This window comes from Cryptomeria japonica, chromosome 6 (genome assembly GCF_030272615.1).
Source record: "Cryptomeria japonica chromosome 6, Sugi_1.0, whole genome shotgun sequence".
NCBI classification, from domain to species: domain Eukaryota; kingdom Viridiplantae; phylum Streptophyta; class Pinopsida; order Cupressales; family Cupressaceae; genus Cryptomeria; species Cryptomeria japonica.
In genome coordinates this window covers 19,197,303-19,219,330 of record NC_081410.1, presented here as the reverse complement: position 1 = coordinate 19,219,330, position 22,028 = coordinate 19,197,303, and the positions used below count along the sequence as shown (strand labels likewise).

At 35.8% G+C, this 22,028-nt stretch overlaps 1 protein-coding gene across 3 annotated transcripts; it reads right to left on the bottom strand.

Moving 5' to 3' along the window:
* Nucleotides 1-1,497: 1,497 nt before the first annotated feature.
* Nucleotides 1,498-21,762, bottom strand: LOC131048041 (large ribosomal subunit protein bL27c). 3 transcript variants are annotated; one of them, XM_057981881.2, is made up of 4 exons: nt 21,605-21,762; nt 18,932-19,237; nt 2,208-2,309; nt 1,498-2,060 (listed from the first exon to the last, which is right to left on the bottom strand). In XM_057981881.2, the coding sequence occupies exons 2-4, from the start codon at nt 19,217-19,219 to the stop codon at nt 1,878-1,880; spliced, it is 573 nt and encodes a 190-aa protein (XP_057837864.2). In that variant the 5' UTR covers nt 19,220-19,237; nt 21,605-21,762; the 3' UTR covers nt 1,498-1,877. The 3 variants fall into 3 exon arrangements, with proteins under 3 accessions (XP_057837864.2, XP_057837865.2, XP_057837863.2); XM_057981882.2 differs by lacking the exon at nt 21,605-21,762 and adding an exon at nt 21,174-21,587; XM_057981880.2 differs by lacking the exon at nt 21,605-21,762 and adding an exon at nt 20,362-20,591.
* Nucleotides 21,763-22,028: the final 266 nt, after the last annotated feature.

The following is a 22,028-nucleotide window of genomic DNA, read 5'->3' as shown; positions in this document are numbered from 1 at the left end:
GAGTAGTTGAGAATTGTGTGGCTACCATTGGGGGAGTTGTTTCTAATTCGCCTTTTGCTTCAAGGGTTGGGGATGAGGGGACTTTCACTTTTGTGGTTGTTGATAGGGTCATTGACACTGTTGGCGCTCAAATTTTTGCCCATGTTGCTAGGTGATCTGTTATTCCTCCTCCCATGAGGAAATCTAGTCCACCTCTTTGTGCCAAACCCTCCCTAGTGGTGATTTGTGGCCAAGATGTGGTGGAAAATGAAAACTTCTACCTTTATACGAGTCCAATATGAAGATTTTCCAACCTTTGGCCTTCTCTTCCTGATCTTCATAGCTAGGTTTTGGGCTTTTGGAGGCCACTTATGGTTGGTAAGATCAAACTTTTCACTCTCTCTCTCTAAATTAACCTAGAACATTAATTTAGTGTGATTAATGCCTTCAATATATAATGCACATGTCTATTTTATTAATTGCTTATGTTGAAATGTTCAAAGTTGCATTTGAAGCTTGCGATAGAGCATGTTATACAAAAGCCACAATGTTCAAATTTCATTTGAAGATTTTGATAGAGAGAAAAAGCATGTTATAAGGTATCCTCACTAGGAGGAAATTTCAAGAATTTTTTTTATATGAACGCTAACTTTTCAAAAAAATTATGTGCTCTAAAAGCCTACAAAACTACTAAGGCCTCTTATGTTTTGTCCTCCCCAGAATACATGCCTAGAAGATCTCTAATATTTGCTCACTAATGTGAAGAATTGGCTATCAAGAAGATCAAGTGAAAAACGTAACTCTTTAGACTCATGGATCTCTTAATCAAGGCATATATATATATATATGCGAGATTGTGAATGGTTGGTTAACATGGTTGACTCAAAGATCCCTGAAGGTCCTCAATCTTCCTTGCATAAACAATATTCTATGCACCAAGAAGTCTTCTACAAGGAAAATTATGAGTTCGCAAAACACTTAGACTACATCAATCCTCTTATTCAAGATGCTTTGCAGTCATTGGTACATAACTCAAGCCTACTTTGCAGTCATTGGCACATAACTCAAGCCTATGACTTATTTACAAGGTTGTGCTCCAGAAAATATACTGGAAATTAATAAGCAAGCAGCCAGTGCAACAAACAAATCACAACGTAATCAAAACTCAAAAGCACTAGAGCGACATAATTGTTCCAGACTTCCAATTGTCCTACCAAGGCGGCTAGGATTTTTATAAGGTATTCAATTGATTCTAAGCAGCAAAAGCACTAGAGCGACATAATTGTTCCAGACTTCCAATTGTCCTACCAAGGCGGCTAGGATTTTTATAAGGTATTCAATTGATTCTAAAATCATTCACATGGAAGACTAAACCTACTGGAAACTTAGTTATCAATGCTTTACACAGCCTTGTCCCAGACATTTCCATACCATAAAAGCAAAAATTAGTATCTCTTTGATGATACTTCATTTGTGATTCTGCTTGGGAGATAATATTACATTAAAGACTTCTTAGAATAATTCCCACTATCAAAATCCATTTTATAGCACATTTGTAAAGTGGATAGACAACTCTTTGTTGAAGATATATTACACTTCTGATAAGGATCAAATTTGTAGGGAATTTCATAATACATACATTTTAAGGTCATCAGCCGTAACAAGCTTAACAAATGGTGTCAATTTTCAATCTCCCATTCCTCCATGTACTTCCATTATCGGTGCACAAAATATGAGATTAGTGTTTCTCAAATTAACCTTCCAACAGCTGAAGGACTAGACTATTGCAATGTAAACCTCACTGAGAATCATTGAATCTCAAAGGCAGAATGTGGAAGATCTCAGTTTTGTTCAGAAAAAGAAAAGGGAAGTTCCAAACCTCTACAATTTACTTGCAACTAGCAAATTTCATTGTCAACAGATGGTTCTTTTGATTCTGCTGAAGCTAATGTGAGTACTGGAGAAGAAATACGCATCTTTTTAGCCTTTTGCTGCTCCCGCCTAAGGCGATAATACTCACGTTGCCTCACCTTCCTGCTGTTCAGATTTTCAGGTTGAACCATATGAGGATAAACGCTCACCTGGGCATTACAACAAGCAACATCCATAGAGTTAAAGATTCCATATACTTGCAGCAAAATCTTTAAAATGTATTCTTTGTCATAAATAATGCAGCTGTAATTTTGCAGAGACAAGAACAATCAATTAGAACACCCTTGGAATGTCACCTTTTTCTTGTCTGGACCATATTTCTCAAACTTCACAAGACCATCAATTAAGGAAAATATGGTATAGTCTTTACCCAGTCCAACATTGTTCCCAGGATGAAACTGCAGACACATTGGTAAAAAAATCAATGAATATAAGAAATCAAGAAAACAAGAAATGACCAGGAAGCATTCTTTTTGATTAAATTCAGTGAACTTCAGTTAAAATAAGGGATGTATACAAGGATAAGGGAGCCATAATAACATTTTTTTGTAAGTAGAATTTGGAATTTATTGGACCGCATGCAAAGCACTATGGTTTCACTTTCAACTAGGATTTTGGCCTCCTAAAGAGAGCACCTAAAGGACATTCTGGCTTGAATTCTTCATCAGTCTTCAGTATAGTTGCCACGTGTAGTTACATGTAAGATTATAGGTGTAAAAAACATCTAATTCAAGATAGACCAGTCGCTATGTTCAAAATAAAGAATTTTTAACCTTACTTCAGATAGACCAGTCGTTATGTTCAAAAATAAAGAATTTTTGACCTTACTTCACATTATACACCTATTCTCTAGGCAGAAAGAAAAGTATAAAAAAAAAAATTTAAATGTGATCAAATTTGTTGACATTGATGGCATGCTTAAAAATACTGGTAACAGAATGAAAACAGTGCAAAATGTGAAATGCTAAAATGCAGAACAACAGCACAAAAAGAAATCAACAACCAAAACTAATGCTGTATGTCAGCAGCATACAAGAGGTTGCACATTACCAGACATAAGATTTGGGTCAGCTCTGGACCCATATATCCATTATATACCACTTAATATGCTTTAAATACACCATAATATGCCTAAGTGAGCTGTAAAAAAATTAAAGAACAAGTAAATTCTTGAGAAGAAGATATCTAAGAGTTATTAGGGAAGGATATAAGGAAAGGGCATTAAGAGGCTATATAAGGGAAAAGAGGGAGATAAGAGCATGAATCATATGAATTATGTATGTGAAAGAATCATACATGATAAGAGCATGAATCATATGAAATATGAGGGGAGAATGAGGAAGATGATAGTGCGAAAGTAATCATGAGGAATGAATTATAAAACATATATAGGATATTGTAAAAAACATGGAAGTATATTAATATATGATCTTGTGTATGTTGGTGTATTTATGCGTGAACATAATTTCTTTAAATTTGGTTTGCACTTATTGAAAATCTAAGTTCTCCCTTTTTACAGCATCGCACCAAGGTTTACTAATATAGAAAGGTAAAAAAACCTTGGACTCCAGTCAAGGTTTTTCTATCAAAATTATGCTCTCTTTATTAGCATGGGTTAAATAGATTTTACGAGGATAATGCTGTGTACTGGCTCGATGAGACCAATCAGATACAAACTGCCTCAAAAAAGTACATCAATTAGTTTAACTTATATGCAGTCAGTAAGCCTCCAGTAAACTGAAACCCATCCAACATACATGCAGTCAGTGAAGCTCCAATAAACTGAAATGCACCAAAGTCTAACTTACATAACCAGTAAGGCTCTCGTGAACAAGATTAAGTGTACATGTAAGATATTTACAATAATATTACATATAATTAAAGGAGCAGAGATAATTACAGGAATGATTCTCATCATTCCTCCCTACTGCTTGGAAATTGTCCACAGCTTCTACTTATCTTCAAATGATGATTCCAAATACAAGTTGCTCATGTCAGCAAATTTCCATAAGAGGCTGCAAGGTAAGTAGAAATTTGTTTCTTGTGAATGTTGAATCCCGTTGCTTGTTCCATTGATCATGGAAGGAGTGCATAAAGTAAGACAGAATAGCTGCCTTCATTTAAACATGAGTTTGCAGATGGCAGGAAGTGAAAAAGTGCAACTGAAGACCAAGAAACTTCCACAGAAATCACCAAAAGTGGGATTGGGTTGAGAGTAGCAATCTAAAATTATAGCAAGTGGCAGCTTGAGAGTGTTTCAAGCATGCTTGAAGAAAAAGTCAGCAACCTGTGGAGCATTCCTTGTCTTGGTGCATGCCATAAATGTTATGATCTCACTCAAAAAATATTATCAAGCAGAACAATAACATGCAAAAAATAACACACTGCTCAAATGATAACAAATATATTTGTATTGATAAATAGGGAAAAAGTATCACAGGTCTCTTCAAGGAGGCAACCACCTTGAGAGCAAAGCTCTATTCGAGAATGTGATTCCAAAATGGTCTTATTTTTATTACAATGTAAAGATAAATTACTCACATACGAGGTATAGCCAATCTGGAAGAAACCTACCCACTTAAGATGAAATCACATTACAATGTCAATTGAGGCATGTGCATAAATCCACACAATGTAATAGTTAATACTAAATAACTAAACCATGATCAGTAAAATGCTCAAAATACAAAGGGTTAGAAACATAAGGGTCCTAACATTCCCTCCCCCTTTGGAAAATCTTGTCCTCAAACCTTGAACTATGGAAAATACTGCTAAAGCTGGTGGAGAGGGTCCCAAGTCACATCTTCCAGCTCCAATCCTCACCACTAGATCAAACCTCTTTGATGGTTCAGTTATACAGTGAGCGCAATCATTCATCCAGATGCATTATCCAAAGAGTCCACAGAATTTGGGAGCGAACTTCTATCTACCAGTAAGTTTGAGGGATATTTCCGTACAATAACAAAGACACAAAAAGACCAAATCCCTTAAGCTGGATAAAGAAAATCGCACCCGCATGACTAGTTCCCTAATGTTCAAAAACATGGAATCAATCACACAATAATTGAAACTTCAAATGTGGAAGCATACACAAATAATTCCTTGAAATCTATTTTCCATTCCTTTAAACACTCACAAGGCAACTTCCTCAATTGGTATTACTCACAGCCGGATAGAACTTCACTGTACTCGGCATCTTACGATCTTTCTATCTTGCTTGTATCTTTATACTACTTTAGCTAAAAATCTAATCTTCCAAAAATCAGCTTCACTTACAAAAGGCATGCTTATCAGTTATCACTTATAAGGACGAGGTGAAAGATAAGTCTACATGTTTATCTGCACTTTATTTAAACTTATTTAGCTAAATAGAAGACTTTCAATGTGATCCTTGAAAATAAAATACTAGATAACTCCAACCACTTGAACTTTTTCCTTGCATGTTCATACTGAACCTGTGCAGATGTTCCTATCTGAGCTAAAACTTTAAAATGAATGTGCAGTTAAACTGGTGTTGATATACGTTTTGTTTCACATAATCTTCAACCAAAGCCAATTTGTCCTTGAGAATTTGGAGATACTCTTGGTTACTGAAAGTGGAATTGACAACCCATACCTTGGAACAACCTAGCAAGCAGGATGCAAGGGATGGTAGAGGTTGGCTATACACAACTTCATATGGCATCAACTTCGTGGAAGAATGGTAAGTGTTGTACCACTATTCCGCAAGGGGTAGCCATTTAGTCAGTTCAATATGTTGCTATGAAGTAGGGCAACATAAATAAGTCTCCAAGCATCTATTGACTATCTCTATCCAACCATCAATTTGTGAGTGATATGACAATCTCATTTTCAGTTGTGTTCCTCACAACTTAAAGAGTTCCTGCCAAAAGTGCTAGTGAAGGTGGGTGATTGTAGACAATGGGAGCCGGCATACCATGGAAGCAAAGGATTTGATCAAGGAAGACTTGGGCAACAATAAATGCATTATATGAAGGACCAAGTAAAAAAAATAAGTATACTAGGAGAGATGATCCTTGGGGCATTATACAAATGGACCAATGAAAAAAATGGGTTAGAGAGATAATCAAACACCACCGCAATGACTTATTTTTTAGCCTCACTTAGGCTACTCTTCAATAAAATCCATGGCAATGTCAATCCATACAGCCTACAAAATTGGCAATGGTTAGAGAGTGCCAAAAGTCCAAACACTTTCAAGTTTTTATCATTGGCACATATTACATTCCACAATTTTTTTGATGCCATTGAGTTTTAGTTTTTCATATATCTTTAAGAAACTCAAAAGCCCCAAGGAAGGGGATGCATGTAATTTTCATTACAATTGAATCCAAAGAGCTGAATTTGCAAAAAGAACAGTTCGTCTTTTGAAAGGCAAGTAGCAACCATCCCAAGTGTATCCAAGCCTAGTTGAGGGATCATTTGCTAATTGATGGAGAACTTATTGAATATGCACATCCCATTGTCATTCCTATCAGACCATTTGCAACTAATCTAGATTTGGTAAGGATAAAGCACATAATGTTCCCTAGTCATTTAATTTTTTGGAAAGGCATCTACCACCACATTATCCTTTCCCTTTTCGTACACAATTTCAGAGTCGTATATATCCTGATAATTTTGTAACCAACTTTTGTTGTTTTGGAGAAGAGATGTTTTAAGAAACATTTGAGGTTATGATGAAGATATGGCATCCATTTGCGAACAGCATGAAGAATGGCCCACACCTCCCTTCTTGATTTGGCAAGATATGCCTAGAAAATCCCTTGCCAATAAAAGCCAGTGGTTCCCCAACTTGCATTAGAATGGCCCCAATGCCACTGCCCAAAGCATCACTTTTCATGGCCAATGATTAAAAAAAGTCTAGCAGACAAAATACAAGCATTGTGCACATAGCCTGATTGAGGAAATCAAAAGCCTTCCCTACTATTTCCAACCACAAGAAATAAATTTATTTAATATGAGGATCAATGGGATGGCAATTTGACAAATTTCCTATAATAGCCAATGAGACTTAAGAAAGCCTGAAGAGTTTTGAGAGTTTTGGGTTCATGTAAATTCTTCATATCTTGATTTTTTTAGGATCGACTTTAATTCCATCTTCTTAAACAGTATGCCTGAGACATTCAATCTCTGTTTGGCAAAAAGAAAACTCAGAATGCTTTGCACATAACTAGTTTTCTGAAAGAAATCAAAGAGTTTGATAAAGGTGAAGGACGTGTTCTTCCATGGACAATTGCAAACAAGGATGTCATCAAAGAATACCAAAATGAATTTCTTAAGAGATGGCCAAAAAAATAATAATTAATCAAGCTTAGGAATGTAGAGGGGACAGTAGTAAGGCCAAACAGCATAACAAAAAATTAGTAGTGGCCCTAACTTTGGAATGCAATGTTGGGAAAATACTCTTTGCAGAAATAGATTTGGTGATATCCAAATCATAAATCTATTTGCAACAATTTGCACACTACCTAATCAATCTCACTCTTCTGCACAATAACATATCAATACACCTATATATATTGTGTTATACTACCTAAAATCAACTAGATTGTATAATCACTGGAATGCCAAGGAGGTAATCCATGAGACTTTAAAAACACCAAGGCATAATCGGCTAGAAGTTTGTGCATTTTTAAGAGTTGATTTGAGGTGTCTGATTCTGTGAGCTACATAGAACAAAGCTGGGCTCTAACCCCATTAGATTCTTTTTTTAATAACTTCTCCCAACTATGGGATATAATAAGGTTTATTGGAACTACTTATAGCCCTCTGAGAGTGTATTTGTAGTCATTGGCCATAAATTGCATCCACATTCCTAAGAAGTCCCACAAGATGAGTCAAATTATGTGTGAAGTTGTAAGCATTGTGTTACCAAAACCACATCCAACCTCATAGCAGAAAAATGAGCAAACAGGATTTCAAATTGTAGTTGCCTACTAAAATTCAAGCATTCTTGCATTTCCCCTTGCATGCCAATTTTCCCACATTAGCTGTCATGACCTCAAAGCTAAAGCATGGATACACATATCTTTCAACTAGTTTAGCTACTTAGGGGTCCAAGAAGTTATAAGCGTTCTGTAAACCAATGAGAATAATTATATGTTCTTTTTAGAAGTACCACTTAACCTTCATCATCTAGGGTGTGGATATTCCAGCTAGGGCATGCAACAAAAATCTCTAGATCGGATCATCATTAGGGATCAATACTTGCTCATCTACTTCAATGGAAGTGGCATTCTTGTTGCTCCAATTCTTCAAAGATCAGGGGTGACTTGGCATTCAATAGATACAATTTCTATTCCACACATTTGTGACCTAGAGAGTACTTCTCATCACACTTACTTAAGTACTTGATTGGTGTCGCCCCTGGGTTTGGAGTTACAAGAGAAAACTGCAAAATTTTGCAAGTAATCGTACGCCTAGAAGCCAAATGAGTACAGAAAGGTATTATTCACCTGAGTTATTTAAAAAGCTTGTCACAATTGTTTTCAGAAAGCTCACCTTGCTCATAGAAAAATCAACATTGCTCACCCAACTCTTGGCTATAACTCAGATGCATATTTTAAAAATGCAATGTTTCATGCTAAACTTTTATTTTATAGGTTGGATTTTGCATATGGATTGTTTAATGGCTTACTGTATATATAAGGGTTTCTTCAATGGCTTATTGTATATACTAAGGGTTTGTTCAATGGCTGCTATGTATGTTGCAGGTTTGTTGGCTGGCATGTTGCACCTGCAGTGGTATGTTGAAGGTTTGTACAATGGCTTATTGTGCCTAGGTTAAGGGAGTCGCATGTTTTTTTCCTTGTTCATGTTGTGCCTACGACAAAGGAATCACAAGTCCATGTTCATTGTTCTTCCTAATTCTTCAAATTCATTTTTAGTTCTTTAAGAGTGAAGATTTGACTAGAAATGTTGAAATAGTAAGGACTTGGTGTTAAGAAAACATGGTGATAAAATTATAAAAATGGCATGATTCAAGAAGGTTTGTGTGGTGTCAAAGGAATTAATTTGGGCTTGGTGATGGGGGTTGGCCCCAAACCCCATGAGGAGCTCTACTTCTCAACCCCAATGGGGGCATTATCCTCCAAATCCCTACAACGGGTGCTACCCTCAACTCCATTGAGGGCTTTGCCCTAGACCCTTTCCAACTATCATCCACAAAGCAAGGTCCTTGGTCCCCACATTTCCCTATTTCAAGACTCTGTGGAACATAGCAAGCATCAAGGGTTTGAGTTGCTTGTGTTGATTTTTATACTTTCAGATTAATATAAAACTCAGAAATCAGAATTTAGTTTCTAACTAGATTGTTAGCTGAAAGATTTAGAGATTTCTAGATTTAGGCATAACATAGAAATGAACAAAAATAAGAACAAGACACAATTACCCTGGGAAAACCTCCTAGGAGGAAAAACCCAGCCAGAAAAGATCCTCAGATCTGATTATGGATTATATTCATATAATGATTACAACACTTATCTCAAGTACTTGAAGATGTCTGAGATGTTTGCTTTTAGGGCTGATGAAATCTTCAACAAGTTTGCACTTTCATAAGCATCAAGTCTGCCCCTTCAACACACCAACCAACAATCAGGTTCATACCCTAGATCTGCACTTCTAGTGCATCTTAAGTCTGCACCTTTGCTTGAGATTGGACTGCAACCTTAGCGCCTTGAACCTAGAACAGTTCGCCCTCCTTTATGATGGTATTTGCACTTGATGTTAGCACCTTCAATGGCAGATATAATTCGCAAATATTCCTTCTTCAAACTTTGCATTAAGCAGATGTATAATTCGCATGGAAAGATCTTGTATTGAATGATTAATGAGGTGAAGTTGTCATTTATTTATATGTGGTGCAAGATCTAGTTAGGTCGGCTTTGTTAAATTTGTGCCCTAGTTCAGTAATCAGATTTGTGACATTTAATTATTTGTTAGCATTTAGTAAATCATAATTAAGTAAATCCACAAATGAAACAAGAGAGCAAGAGACAAACACAAAATACCCTGGGAAAACCTCCAAGGAGGAAAAACCCAGCACTAAAGACCCACAGGTCAGATTATGCATTCACTCTTAATTGTACAAATACAATTACTTAGCTTGATTCTCCAAATCTGATCCTCTTTTGTATATCAGATCTGCCCTTCTAAGTACACCAAGTCTCCACCAAAATGCCTTATATAACCAAGTTCGCACAATCCTCTTCAAGTTTCGCACCTTTAATTGCAGAGATAGTTCGCTGATTGCATATGATGTGAAGTGAATGATTGTATTTGCAAGTTGACTTTATTTATATGAGACTTTAACCTTTTATTAAATCCAAGTCAGCCTTACTCCTTTTGGCGCCAATTTATTTATTGAGGCGTGGTGTGTTTTAGGGTGGCATGAAGGTATGGGGCTGAGCTTTAACTTGGGGGCACGTTACCCCTTTAGGATAGGACCCAGTCCTATATGGGTTCGGATGTTGCCTTAAGGCAATCCGAACCCATCTTACCTAGTTACAAACAACAGGCTTTTGCTTAATTAATAACTTTTATTTATTAATTTCTCCTTAAGCGAATTGCCTTGTTAATATAGGGTCGGCCCTATTTATGGGAGCACGTTTGAGTGTGGCATGAGGATTTAGGGAGTGTCGTGAGGGAGAGGGCCCAACCCTACATGTTGAAGAAGGGGCCAGCCCTTTGGGCAAATTCCAATGTTGCCTAAGGCAATTGGAATCCGCCATTCCTACCTAATTACAATCAACACTCCCTCTTAATTAGAGAGGAGAAAACATAATCATAATCTTCCATCTTCCACACAAGCAAAAAATGGGTTACATAATCAGAATATTGTAATCTTCCATCTTGCACACAAGCATATAATGGAACTACATAATATAATCTTCCAGGTCGCACACAAGCATAGACTGGATCCACCTTACATTGCCCGCAGAGGGTGGAGAGGATCTTTTCTACCATCTTACATTGCCCGGAGATGATGGTTAACAATTACTCTTCTCCTTGAGAAGATTACAATACCACCTTACATTGCCCGCAGAAGGTGGTTTGATGCAGTACAATGTATCACTGAGGTTGAGACTCCCTTTCAATCAGGGTTTCATTTTCCAAAACACCGAGTCTGTCTCTGAAGTACACAAACTTCACTTTGGACAGAGGCTTGGTAAGAATATCTGCAACCTGCTCATCAGTGCTGACATACTTCAACTGAATGGCACCTCTTTGCACCATATCTCGAATGAAATGATAATGAGTTTCCACATGTTTTGACCTATCATGAAACACTCGATTGATAGACATTTTGATACAACTCTGATTATCACAATGAATAACTGTAGGACCCCAAGGTTGACCAAACAGCCCAGCAAGAAGCTTACGAAGCCACATTGCTTCTCTAGAAGCTACGCTTGTTGCAATATACTCAGCTTCAGCAGTACTTAGTGCAACTGAGGATTGTTTTCTGCAAGCCCAAGAGATCATTGCGGATCCTAAGCTGAAGCAAATGCCGGAAGTGTTTTTCTTGTCTTTGACACTTCCAGCCCAATTTGCATCTGAATAACCTTCCAAGGTTATTGAAGTGTCAAGTGGATACTTCAGCCCATAACCAACTATGCCTCGCAAGTATCTTAGGATGTGCTTGGCTGCAACAAGATGAACATGTTTGGGCATGCTCATGAACTGGCTGAGAGCATTCACTGCATAGCATATGTCTGGTCTAATGTTAACTAGATACATCAATGATCCAATCAACTGTCTGTACTCTGATGGATCTGCAAAATCAGAGTTAGCTGCAGAAACACTTAACTTCTTTAAGTTAGATTCCATAGGAGTGGACATAGGTTTACAATCCATCATTCTAAATCTTTTCAAAATATCAATAGTATACTTTGCTTGACTTAGAAAAATTTTGTTAGATCTTTGCCATACTTCTAGACCTAGAAAATAATGCATTAGACCTAAGTCCTTCATTTCAAATTCTGAAGCTAGTTCTTTCTTACATATAATGATAAGTTCATCTTGACCAGTAAGAAATAAATCATCCACATATAGAACTAGAATTAGCATTTCATCATTGGATAACTTAAAGTAGATGTTAGAGTCAGCATCATTTTTACAAAATCCTAAACTTAACAAGTATTTATCAATTCTTTCATACCAAGCACGTGGGCCCTGTTTAAGGCCATACAGGGCTTTCTTCAATCTGCACACATGAGTAGTGATTCCCCAAAAACGTTCCCTCCTCAAAAGGCGTGATATCCTAAACCAAAACTGTGCCAAAAGGAGGTGATTTGATCACCATGTTTTCCTTGTGGTTACAAGTGTGAAAGGGATGCCAACATTGTGTCACGTTTGTTATTGAGCCTTCCAATGAAAGATTAAACTTTTTTATCCTTTTTAGTTTGTCTAATTGTTTCAAGCCAAAAGTGAGTCCTTGATATAATTGAGTTCTATATTGTGTTTTGTATCGTGTTTTTCCAAGGTGAAGTCCCCAAAACTAGTCAAACATTTTGAGTTATCCAAGGTTATTAAACCATGTATTGGAGTTAATCAATTTAACAAGAGAATCGTAATGGCATAACTTACTTGATCAAGGGAAAAATTACCTAGGCATCTTTTTTTTTTTAATAAATAATACCCTAAGGGAAAATTTTCCAGGTAAAACTATCAAATTCTTCCTAGTTTGAGAGAAAATAGCCGCAAAAGTTTCTGATGGTCAAATTGTGTAATAATTGAACCCTAACATGCAACTAGCACAATTACTTTGTTCTAAATGCAACAGCCCATCACACTCCAAGAGAAATCCGCTCAAATTGTGCAAATCAAATCAAATCCATGTGGATTTGCTTAAGAGCAATGCACCTCTACTAGATCTACAATCTTTGCCCAAATATGCCCAAATCTATTAACAGCAAGGGTTTGAGAGGGAATCTACTAGGGTAGGTTTTAACTAATTTGTAGCTTAACATAATTGTCTCATTTGTAAATAGTAAAGCTGCTCGATATTTCAAAGTTCTAACTATAGGGGATTCCACCTTCTTATAGACACACTATCCCATCTTTGAGGTATAAAGAGAGTAACTTCTTGACACTAGCCACTAATCAATGCACTACAATTTGCAAACAATTAATGGCTTCCTATGATGAGGTTTCTCCTAAACCTATAGAATTATCTAGCATAGCCAAAGGTATATGGAAGCTCAAGATAATATATGAATTTTATCTAAGACCTAGGTAATGGTGAGACAAATCCCACCTCACACTTCACACTAATTTAGTGTGCTTAGACAAAAAAATAGTTGTCAAAAACATTGCACAAGGTTTCTAAATGCAAAAGAAAATTGAGCAAAAAAGTAATCAGAACCCTGCTATATTCACCACTTTCTAATCACCAAGTTCTTATAAGGGCAAACCTAAGAGTATACGGTGGGTTGGAAATCTGTTTTGCCTTGAAGCTTAAACTTACATTTAGTGTAATAGTTTGGGAGTTCCAAAGCATCTTCAACAACGAGATTTAACTTCATCAATAGTGTCATCTTAGCAACAAGTCGGCACTTCTACAACATCTAATGGCGCACTGCAACAGCACCTACTGCAATTTCTACTGCCACTACCAATTTCAATGGCATCCTACCACTTCAACACCACTTGGATGCAATTTGGATACGTAAGCATACTCTTACTTCAAAGAATAAGTTATCAACTAAGATGACTATGTTGGGGCATGGGCACATGGACCAAATTAGTGAGAAAGGTCTTATGATCTTGAAAAATAAAAAATCTTGTAATAGTAGGTTGATCACTCTATAGATTTTGACTTTTGTGAACAGTATTTATATGGAAAGCAAAATTGTGTTTAGTTTTATTCAAGTTCAAGCTCCACTAGATCTACAAAAAATTCAAGTTTAATTCATAGTGATGTTTTTGGTCTAGTAGATGCACCCTCACTTGCAAAATCTTGGTATTTTGTCTTAATCATTGATAATTTCTCTCTAAAGAAATGGGTCTACTTTCTCAAGCATAAATCTAAGGTCTTTGATTAATTGAAATAATTTCAAGCTCTTGTGCAGAACCAGACAAAAAAGAAAACTCAAGGTGTTGAGAATAGACAATGGAGGGAAATATCATGCGTAGACAACTCCGTACACCCCTCAATAAAATAAAGTTCTAGAAAGAATGAACATATTGATGGAGAAAGCTAAAAGTATGTTCAATTAAGCAAATTCGCATCAAAAAAAATGGGAAGAAATGGTTAATACAACTTGTTATCTAGTTTAAAGATCTCTTACACCAGCTCTTATTGAATAAACCCTAGAGGAGGTTCCGAAGGGAAAAAGGCACTCACTTCTCACTTCAACATAAAAAAGTTTTTGGTTGCAAAGCATATGTTTATTTGCCTAAGGAGAAGAGGTCTAACATTCCACTTCAAAACTATTAAGTGTATCTTCATTGACTACAGCGACAATGGGAAAAACTACAAACTTTAGAATCATGTGACGAGAAAGACAATTTAGAGTTGAAAATTGTGGCCTTTGGGGAGATTATGTATATTCCTACTATTGAGCAACCAAAGGATGATGCGAAATTAGTTATGCTGCTACAACCAAATAATGAGGACAATGCTTTTGAGACTGAAACACAAGTTATGAATGGGCAAGATGAGGATGATAGTACTAAGAGTGTAATATCCCTTTCTAGAACATTTCCTATTTTTTGCCTCTAAACAATATTCCTAACTCAAAATGATAGTTGCAGTATATTTATAAATATTAATTTATCTAAAATTGGAGCTTTTATTATAATATTCAAATTTAAAGCTTATGAAATATTTCTGAAAATATAACTTATCTTTGTTTCCTGCTGTGATTTATCCTTCGATTTGCAGCAATCTCCTTTGTATGAATATCTCCAATTTCCGGTCAAGTTATGGGTCTTCATCCAATAACTTGATATGATAAGTTTTCTCTATGACCTTTGTTGGGGCTTCATCCTCTTTGGCGGTATCATTCACTTGGAATGCGTCATAATCTTTCTTCACCATATATGATGATCCCTCTTCTTGATTGATCTTCCTCTTATACCTTTAATCCTTCACTAGTCATAACTCTTTATTTCATGCCTTTTGACCATTCATTGAACTTAATTATATTTTATATTTTATATTTTATTTTTTTTATATTTTAATTTATTATTATTATTTATTATTAAATTCCATTTCAAAAAGGGGACATTACAGTCTGCCCTAACTTTGATTGCTTGTCCTCAAGCAATCACAAATTAGGATACTTTTAGAACTTCTTCTTCACTTGACTAGATCCTCTTGAAGATATCGGGATCCAAAATCAATCTTGGAAATATTATGAATCTCTCTAATAATGTAGTGTATTTCGTTAACTGCATATTTGTTGCTAATTCTTGTTGGACAACTTTGTCTTTTATTTCTTCAAACAATTTTGCTTGATTATTCATATTGGCTTGCAAACCTTGCCTTATTTTTAGTAGTAGAACTCATATCCGTGAGTTATTTTCTTTGTGTTTCTAAATACATCTGAAACTCATTTTTTTCCAAGTGCCCTTGCATACTTTTAGACTTGCCATTTTTCAATTCTATAGAATTGGAACATTGCCAACTTTCTTGATCTAGGTCAAAAAGGTTTGGGTTAGTGGTTTCCTTTGAAGCTTCAATGCCTCCACCAAACTTGATCCCCAAGGGATCCCATGTGCCAAAATAGTTTGGAACTTGAAGCAAGGAATCTACATGTTCTATACTACAAGCTGTATCCCTTACTCTGTCACCTGTATTTGCATGTTTTCAATGGTGACAAGACCTTTGTAGTGACATATGAAGCACCTGGTCTGAAATATTCTCATACCTTAAGTCGTTAACAAAACGTTCCTCCTCATTTATCGAAAAAGAGTTTGTTGAGATATTTAGTATTGTGAAAAATAATGAAACAGAGAATGATTACCAAGATATTTGATATCAACAAAGCAGCAAAAGACTCCTTAAATTAAAGTTACAAATGATTTATTTGATAAGGATAAGATTCAACAACTAAGAAAAGCATATGAGAACTAAAAGAATAAAGAATATTGCTAAAGTCTATCCTAACAACTTAAGTGACCATTAAAAGTAAATCTAAATATTACAATATTATTTTAAAACCCTCCTTTACTGGACAATCTATCAACTACACCAAGCTTATACCAAAATTATACAAATTTGTAATGACTCAAAGACTTGTTAAGATTGTACGCAGTCCAATTCTCAATTGGAACATACAGCAACATCACGAATCCATCTTCTACAAGTCGTTGGATGAAATAACAATGAAGCTCAAATTGTTTTGTACACTCATGGAAGACCATCTTCTTGGCCAGCTTTAGCACCCCTTGATTGTCACAATACAAGGGTGAAGGCCTTGCTTGAGACGTGCATGTCTGAAAGCATCCCCCATAGCCCTACTGCCTCACATTTTGTTGTGATGGTTCCCCAAGACTCTACTATCAAGGAGAGAGCTACTGCATGTTGCTACTTATTGGTCCATGTGACAGCACCTATACCAAGATTGAAAACATACCCAAAAGTGGACTTCCTATCTGTCGTGACCTAATCGCACATCACCCCATTCCAAATGGGGACCCCCTATTTTTTAGGCCCTCTTGGTCTTTTGGTTTTGGTTTTTGGGTCTTTTTGCAGCAGTCTCGTCAGTCCTCTGAGTTTGCAACTGTTTGGGGGTCAATTTGATTAATTAAATTTTAATTAAGTTAATGAATGGTCAAAGACATGAAATGAAAAGTTGTGACTCCCTCAAACATGAGATATAAAAGGAAGAAAAGAACCACATTTGAGGGGGATAATTTGGGAATCAGAGGAGCAGATCTAATTTAAATAAAAGAGCAGAGCTGATTGTGAAAGGTTGTGTCCCTTTCAAAGGGGCAGAAATAATTAAGAGTTGCACTCTTTCAAAGGGTGTTGATGGTGAAAGGGTGTGCATCTTGCCAAAATACATGATGAAGAGGTGTCACCCCTCCCTCACAAGGAGAGATATAAAGGAAAGGAATCTAAGAATCCAATGTGATCACCATCGATCAGATCATATCAGAACTGTTATTAAGTTACAGGCAGTAACATCTTTGTTCTTGGTTGGAGATGTGCTTAATATGTATGCTTAATATATGAAGCCTGATAATGTTCTTATGCAGAATTCAGAAGTAATATTAATATAGACTGCAATATGTATGACAGTCATACTTAATTTCATATATATCCATAACACATGAATAAGTTGGAGAGAAATAGACTGCATTCAGAATTACATCAACATCAAAGGCGGATCAGACTTAAAGACATAGACCTTCAGAAAGCCACACCGAAACTGACCGATTGCTTATAAAAGCATCTGGGTATGATTACCAGTGAATTCCTTATGCAGATAGAAAACACATAGAAATAGATTAATATGCATATATATACAGAAGTTCGATTTACACTCTGATCTGAATGAAAAAAGAATTAAAAGGGAGAATACTTTAGCAGAACGGAAAACAATAAAGGGACCAGCAAACTGTTTTCCCTTTAAGAAGATAAAGGCACCCTCTCTCTAACCCTCCCTTATCAATTGAGAATAGTAATCTTGCGCAAGATTTAGGGCAATCCCAAAAGGGGACATTACAGCAGATGACAATTTATTGGTAACAATAAGGATATGATTGGGGATTTGAAATTTCAGTTTTCATCATATTTTGATCTGAAGGATTTGGGGGCTGCTATATTTATCTTAGGGATGATTGTTAACCATTTTAAAATTTAAACTATCAAGATATCCACTTGTGACAATTCAATACCATCCATCATTTTGCTTCGTGTTTCACATATAAACTTGCCCTAATTTTCCCCTCATCTAGCATAAATACAGGTCTAGGAGTCATCCCATTCATTAAGAGTTTCACTAAGGAGTTCTGTCCATACTAGTCCTCAATTTTCCTCTTAAAGGCCATCTGTTTCTAAAATCTTGAGAGACTTATACCAAGGAAGGTCCTGCATCACCATGTTCTTTGAGGGGCTTCTATTGGCAGTCTTCTAACATCAACGAGTAACTGGTTTACAAGCTAAGAAGTCCTAGACCACTATATTTTGGCATCATACAAAATGAAGAATCATTGTTTTCACCTTCACTGCTTTTACAATGCTAAGGTTTACTTACGTATATTGTTACTTAATATTTCTTGTATAGATCTCAGTAATCTCCAGGATGAATAAGCTGGGTCTACCCTACCTTTTCTTGTTGATTAATATAAGCCTAAGGTTCCAGTTTAGTGCACACTGCAAATAGTGGTAATATAAAGGGGTACAAAAACCCACAGATGAGTAATATGAACGATGATAAGAAACAATAAGAGAGACTGCAGTCATAATGGAGCTAGACAAATCAACTTTTGTTCTCCTTAATTATAGAACACTTATTTTTTATACTCCATACAACAAATGTAGCTAGCTCTGGCAATCATTGAATATGTATAGGTTTCATTTTTGTCCCTAATGATGAAAATGTTGATTGCAAACATATTTATTATGGGGTTGAACAGCAGATTTAATAAGAGATTTAATCTCCTTTTCTCTGGGATGATGTAGACTTGCATGTTATTTTTAATAGAATAATCACAACTCAAGCTTTAGCAAACTAAAAAAAGGTTATCCGTTCCTTCTAATTAAAAAATCATGAAATTTAAGTAATAGCTCAAAATGGTTACCATATTGTATGCCAGGTGAATCGAATGTAGAGTACATATGATTTTTTAATAAAATTATATTTCGTAGCTAGCACGCTACGCACAAGATCAGATTGGCAAGAATTAGTAACGCTCATTTGAAAGGAAATGAGCTTCAAGGCCATCACACCAAGTAAAGCAAGAAAGCATGGAGCACTGAAATAAAATTTAGGGGGCTTCATAAAAAAGTGATCAAAACAAATATGCTCAAAGGATAGTTCACCTTGGTTCCCCGTTGCCTGATAATTATTGATCCGGGTTTTGCAACTTGGTCTCCGTAGATTTTTACACCTAACCTCTTACCTATTGAGTCTCGTCCATTCTTTGTACTACCAGCTCCTTTCTTGTGGGCAGATTCAATTATTAAAGGTGTCTTTAACTGAAATGAAAAGGCCAACCTCTGCTTTACTATGATAGACTTATCCCCATTGAAAAAGGAAGATGAGCTGGATGAGAGAGAAAGTCCCTTCAATGCACCAACCAAGTTACTGCTTGCAATAAGTGTTCCCATAATGCTTATCCTGCAACACTGATATAGATAAAACCAAATAGCTTTCAGTTGGTCTCTTATAGACAAAACTACCAATTTAGAGTAATGCAAATACCAGGTTTGGTAAACTCATAAGTAACAAATATGTCTAATATATCTTAAGAGTTATAAATGATCATTACTGAAAAATGTGAACTTTCACCTTGATGGGACATGTCCTATCAAAAATGCCCCATAATCCACACACAAATAACATATCGACCTATTATTTCATACGCACATTTATCTATTCTAAACATTCTTATTTTATATTCAAGAAGTAAATATTATACATTAATCATACACATACTCCTATGTGCATACGACACTTTCCAGAAAGAGCAACAATCTACTATATGTGTGCATCCCAATACTGTTAATCCATCACAAGGATGTTGCTGCAAAGTGCAAAGTGCTTGGTGAGTATCAAAACCAACAAACAAGCAACTGATAGAGCATTAGCAAACAAAATAAAAGGTTACAAGTCTAAGTTTTTTTAATTTATCACGGACCGCAAAGGAAATCAGTTGGCCATCATTGCAATTATGACTGTGGTCAGAAAATGAAGACAAAGAACCTAAAATAAAACAAAGTTTGACCACTTTTCCAACCATCCCATACCATGTCAATTCCTTGGCTGAGCCCCATTATGTCATTTTGAACTAGAGATAAGAATAAGAATACTTGTTATGGGTATGGTTCTTTTCCAAGTTTCTAAGATAAAAAGATAAATGCTTTGAAATTTGAGGGTGGTCCATCATGTCCAAAGATACATAGGATTAGATATGCTAATTTACCTAGTGTTTGCAGGTTTACTCCAAAGTCTTTTCTGAAATGCAAGTAGAGTTTTTGGGGCCTATTTGGAGAGACTGAAAACTGACTCAGAAATGTTTTTTCCTTAATGCACATTTCTGTAGTGAAAGCAGCTAAAACCTTCTAGGGGTGCATAAAAAGAAAACTATAGGGGACTCTGTGCGCCTTGCAATGTAAAACAACACTGGAGAAAAAAGATATGGATGATTGGAGACCAAAAGAGACAAATGCCAAACTATGCAATATTTTTGCATAAAAAACTTAAAAGAATTCAATCCATTCTTTTGAGAGAAGTTTAAGGATAGACCTACCGGACAATCATGTCTAGAATTGCTTGTAAAAGGATGTTGAATCATTCCAAATTGATGCAAAGGCAGAGATAGTAGCTCCATTTGTTTGTGGGAAGATGATCTCTCAAATGTAGCACCCCTGTTTTTGTTGAAGTTACATAGACACATGGCTTCAGAAAAGAATGTAGTCATATCAAAAGCATATTGGTACCTCTTTGTACCGATGAGTTCTAACCATGTAACCAACCATGTGAGAGAAAGTACCCATCTGGAAAACCAGGCTGTTTGTTACTTATTCAACACAAATCTTTTAAAAATTTAGTCGTTTCGTGTCACTCAATCCCTTGCCTTGTGATGTTTGGTCTAGGACCAGTCTAATGGCACAAAACTTGGACAAATATGCTGCACAATGTATAAGGTTTATGAAGAAGAATGCGATAAGTCTTAGCATATGATGATAGCTCGATCTCTACTATTCAATCAATGTGAAAATAGCTTTGGCAACCATTATCAGAAGTAGGTGGTATCCATTCAATAATAGATAATTCTGTGAGGAAATCTATCACAAAAATAACCTCAACACCAAGGAAAACAAAATAAAAGTATAATTCATTTAACAATTCAAAATATCTCTCTGTGAAGAAAAGAATAGGGATTTAAAAAATAGATTTTACAATAATATCATATATAGGAAATAGCCATAGATAAAACACAGAACCAATTTAACAGAAAACAACAGAACTGTTGTCGAATGAAATAGAACACAACAAAAATGATCCAGCCGAGTACGAATTCCCAAAAGAAAGTCACCGAAACCATGGCAAGTGACTTACCTCAAGATTCTGCACAAATTGTTTTGTGCTATCAACAATGCCGATGGAAAAAAAATGGGCAGAGTTTGCAGGACAAATGTCACGAAACCCTACCCAAACAGATTTTTTTTTTAAATGAGAACCAAAACTACTCTCCCTATAGTTGCTGGTTATTCACAGTAAGCGAACAGTAGATTTATAATATCCGGCTTTTAGAGCTACTAGATTCATGAGGTCGAGACAAGATTTTTGCAGCCTTTTAAACGAAAACATTGGTTGCAAGTTAAAATTTGTTTTCAGCAGGGGCGAGGAATGTTTCATCTATCGAAATTTGTTGTTCCCCGAAATGAGACAACTTTCGGGGTGAATGCTCCTTCAAAGAAAAAAAAATGTAGCCTATCGGCTAACAACTCTATCAGGCAAAACAGAGCGAACAAAAACTACCAACTCACCTGAAAGCACTTTCTGCGAATCGAACCCTTGAACGGTTAAAAATCCATGAGCTTTTGAAAAGCTACCGTATTTGGAGTAGAATTCGGAATCAAAGCAATCGTATCCTCTTGTTTGGATAAGAATAAGATTTAAAGATTCACATTTTTTTATTTTGTGAAAAAAAAAAATGATCTTTCATAAAGGGAGAAAATTAAATAAAAAATGAATCACAATCACCCTTGGCAACAAAAGCTTCGACAAGTAATTATTCAACGATTTCATATTTTAGGAGAGGGGCCGGGCTAACTTTGGGTCCAAGTCGACTGCTAGGGAAGAGCATCAATTTTCGTTTTTAAAAATCATTCATTTCTTTGTTTATCTAATTTTCTAATAATTAAAATTAAAAAATGATAATTAAATGTTCATTAATTAATTTCCCATCTA

Excerpts from the sequence above, each read along its gene's own strand:
- LOC131048041 (XM_057981880.2), bottom strand. The coding sequence starts at position 20,532 with ATGACTACATTCTTTTCTGAAGCCATGTGTCTATGTAACTTCAACAAA. Across the intron at positions 2,310-18,931 it reads TCAGGCAACGGGGAACCAAG|TTTCATCCTGGGAACAATGT; the intron begins GTGAACTATCCT and ends ATGTGTCTGCAG. Across the intron at positions 2,061-2,207 it reads ATGGTCCAGACAAGAAAAAG|GTGAGCGTTTATCCTCATAT; the intron begins GTGACATTCCAA and ends TGTAATGCCCAG.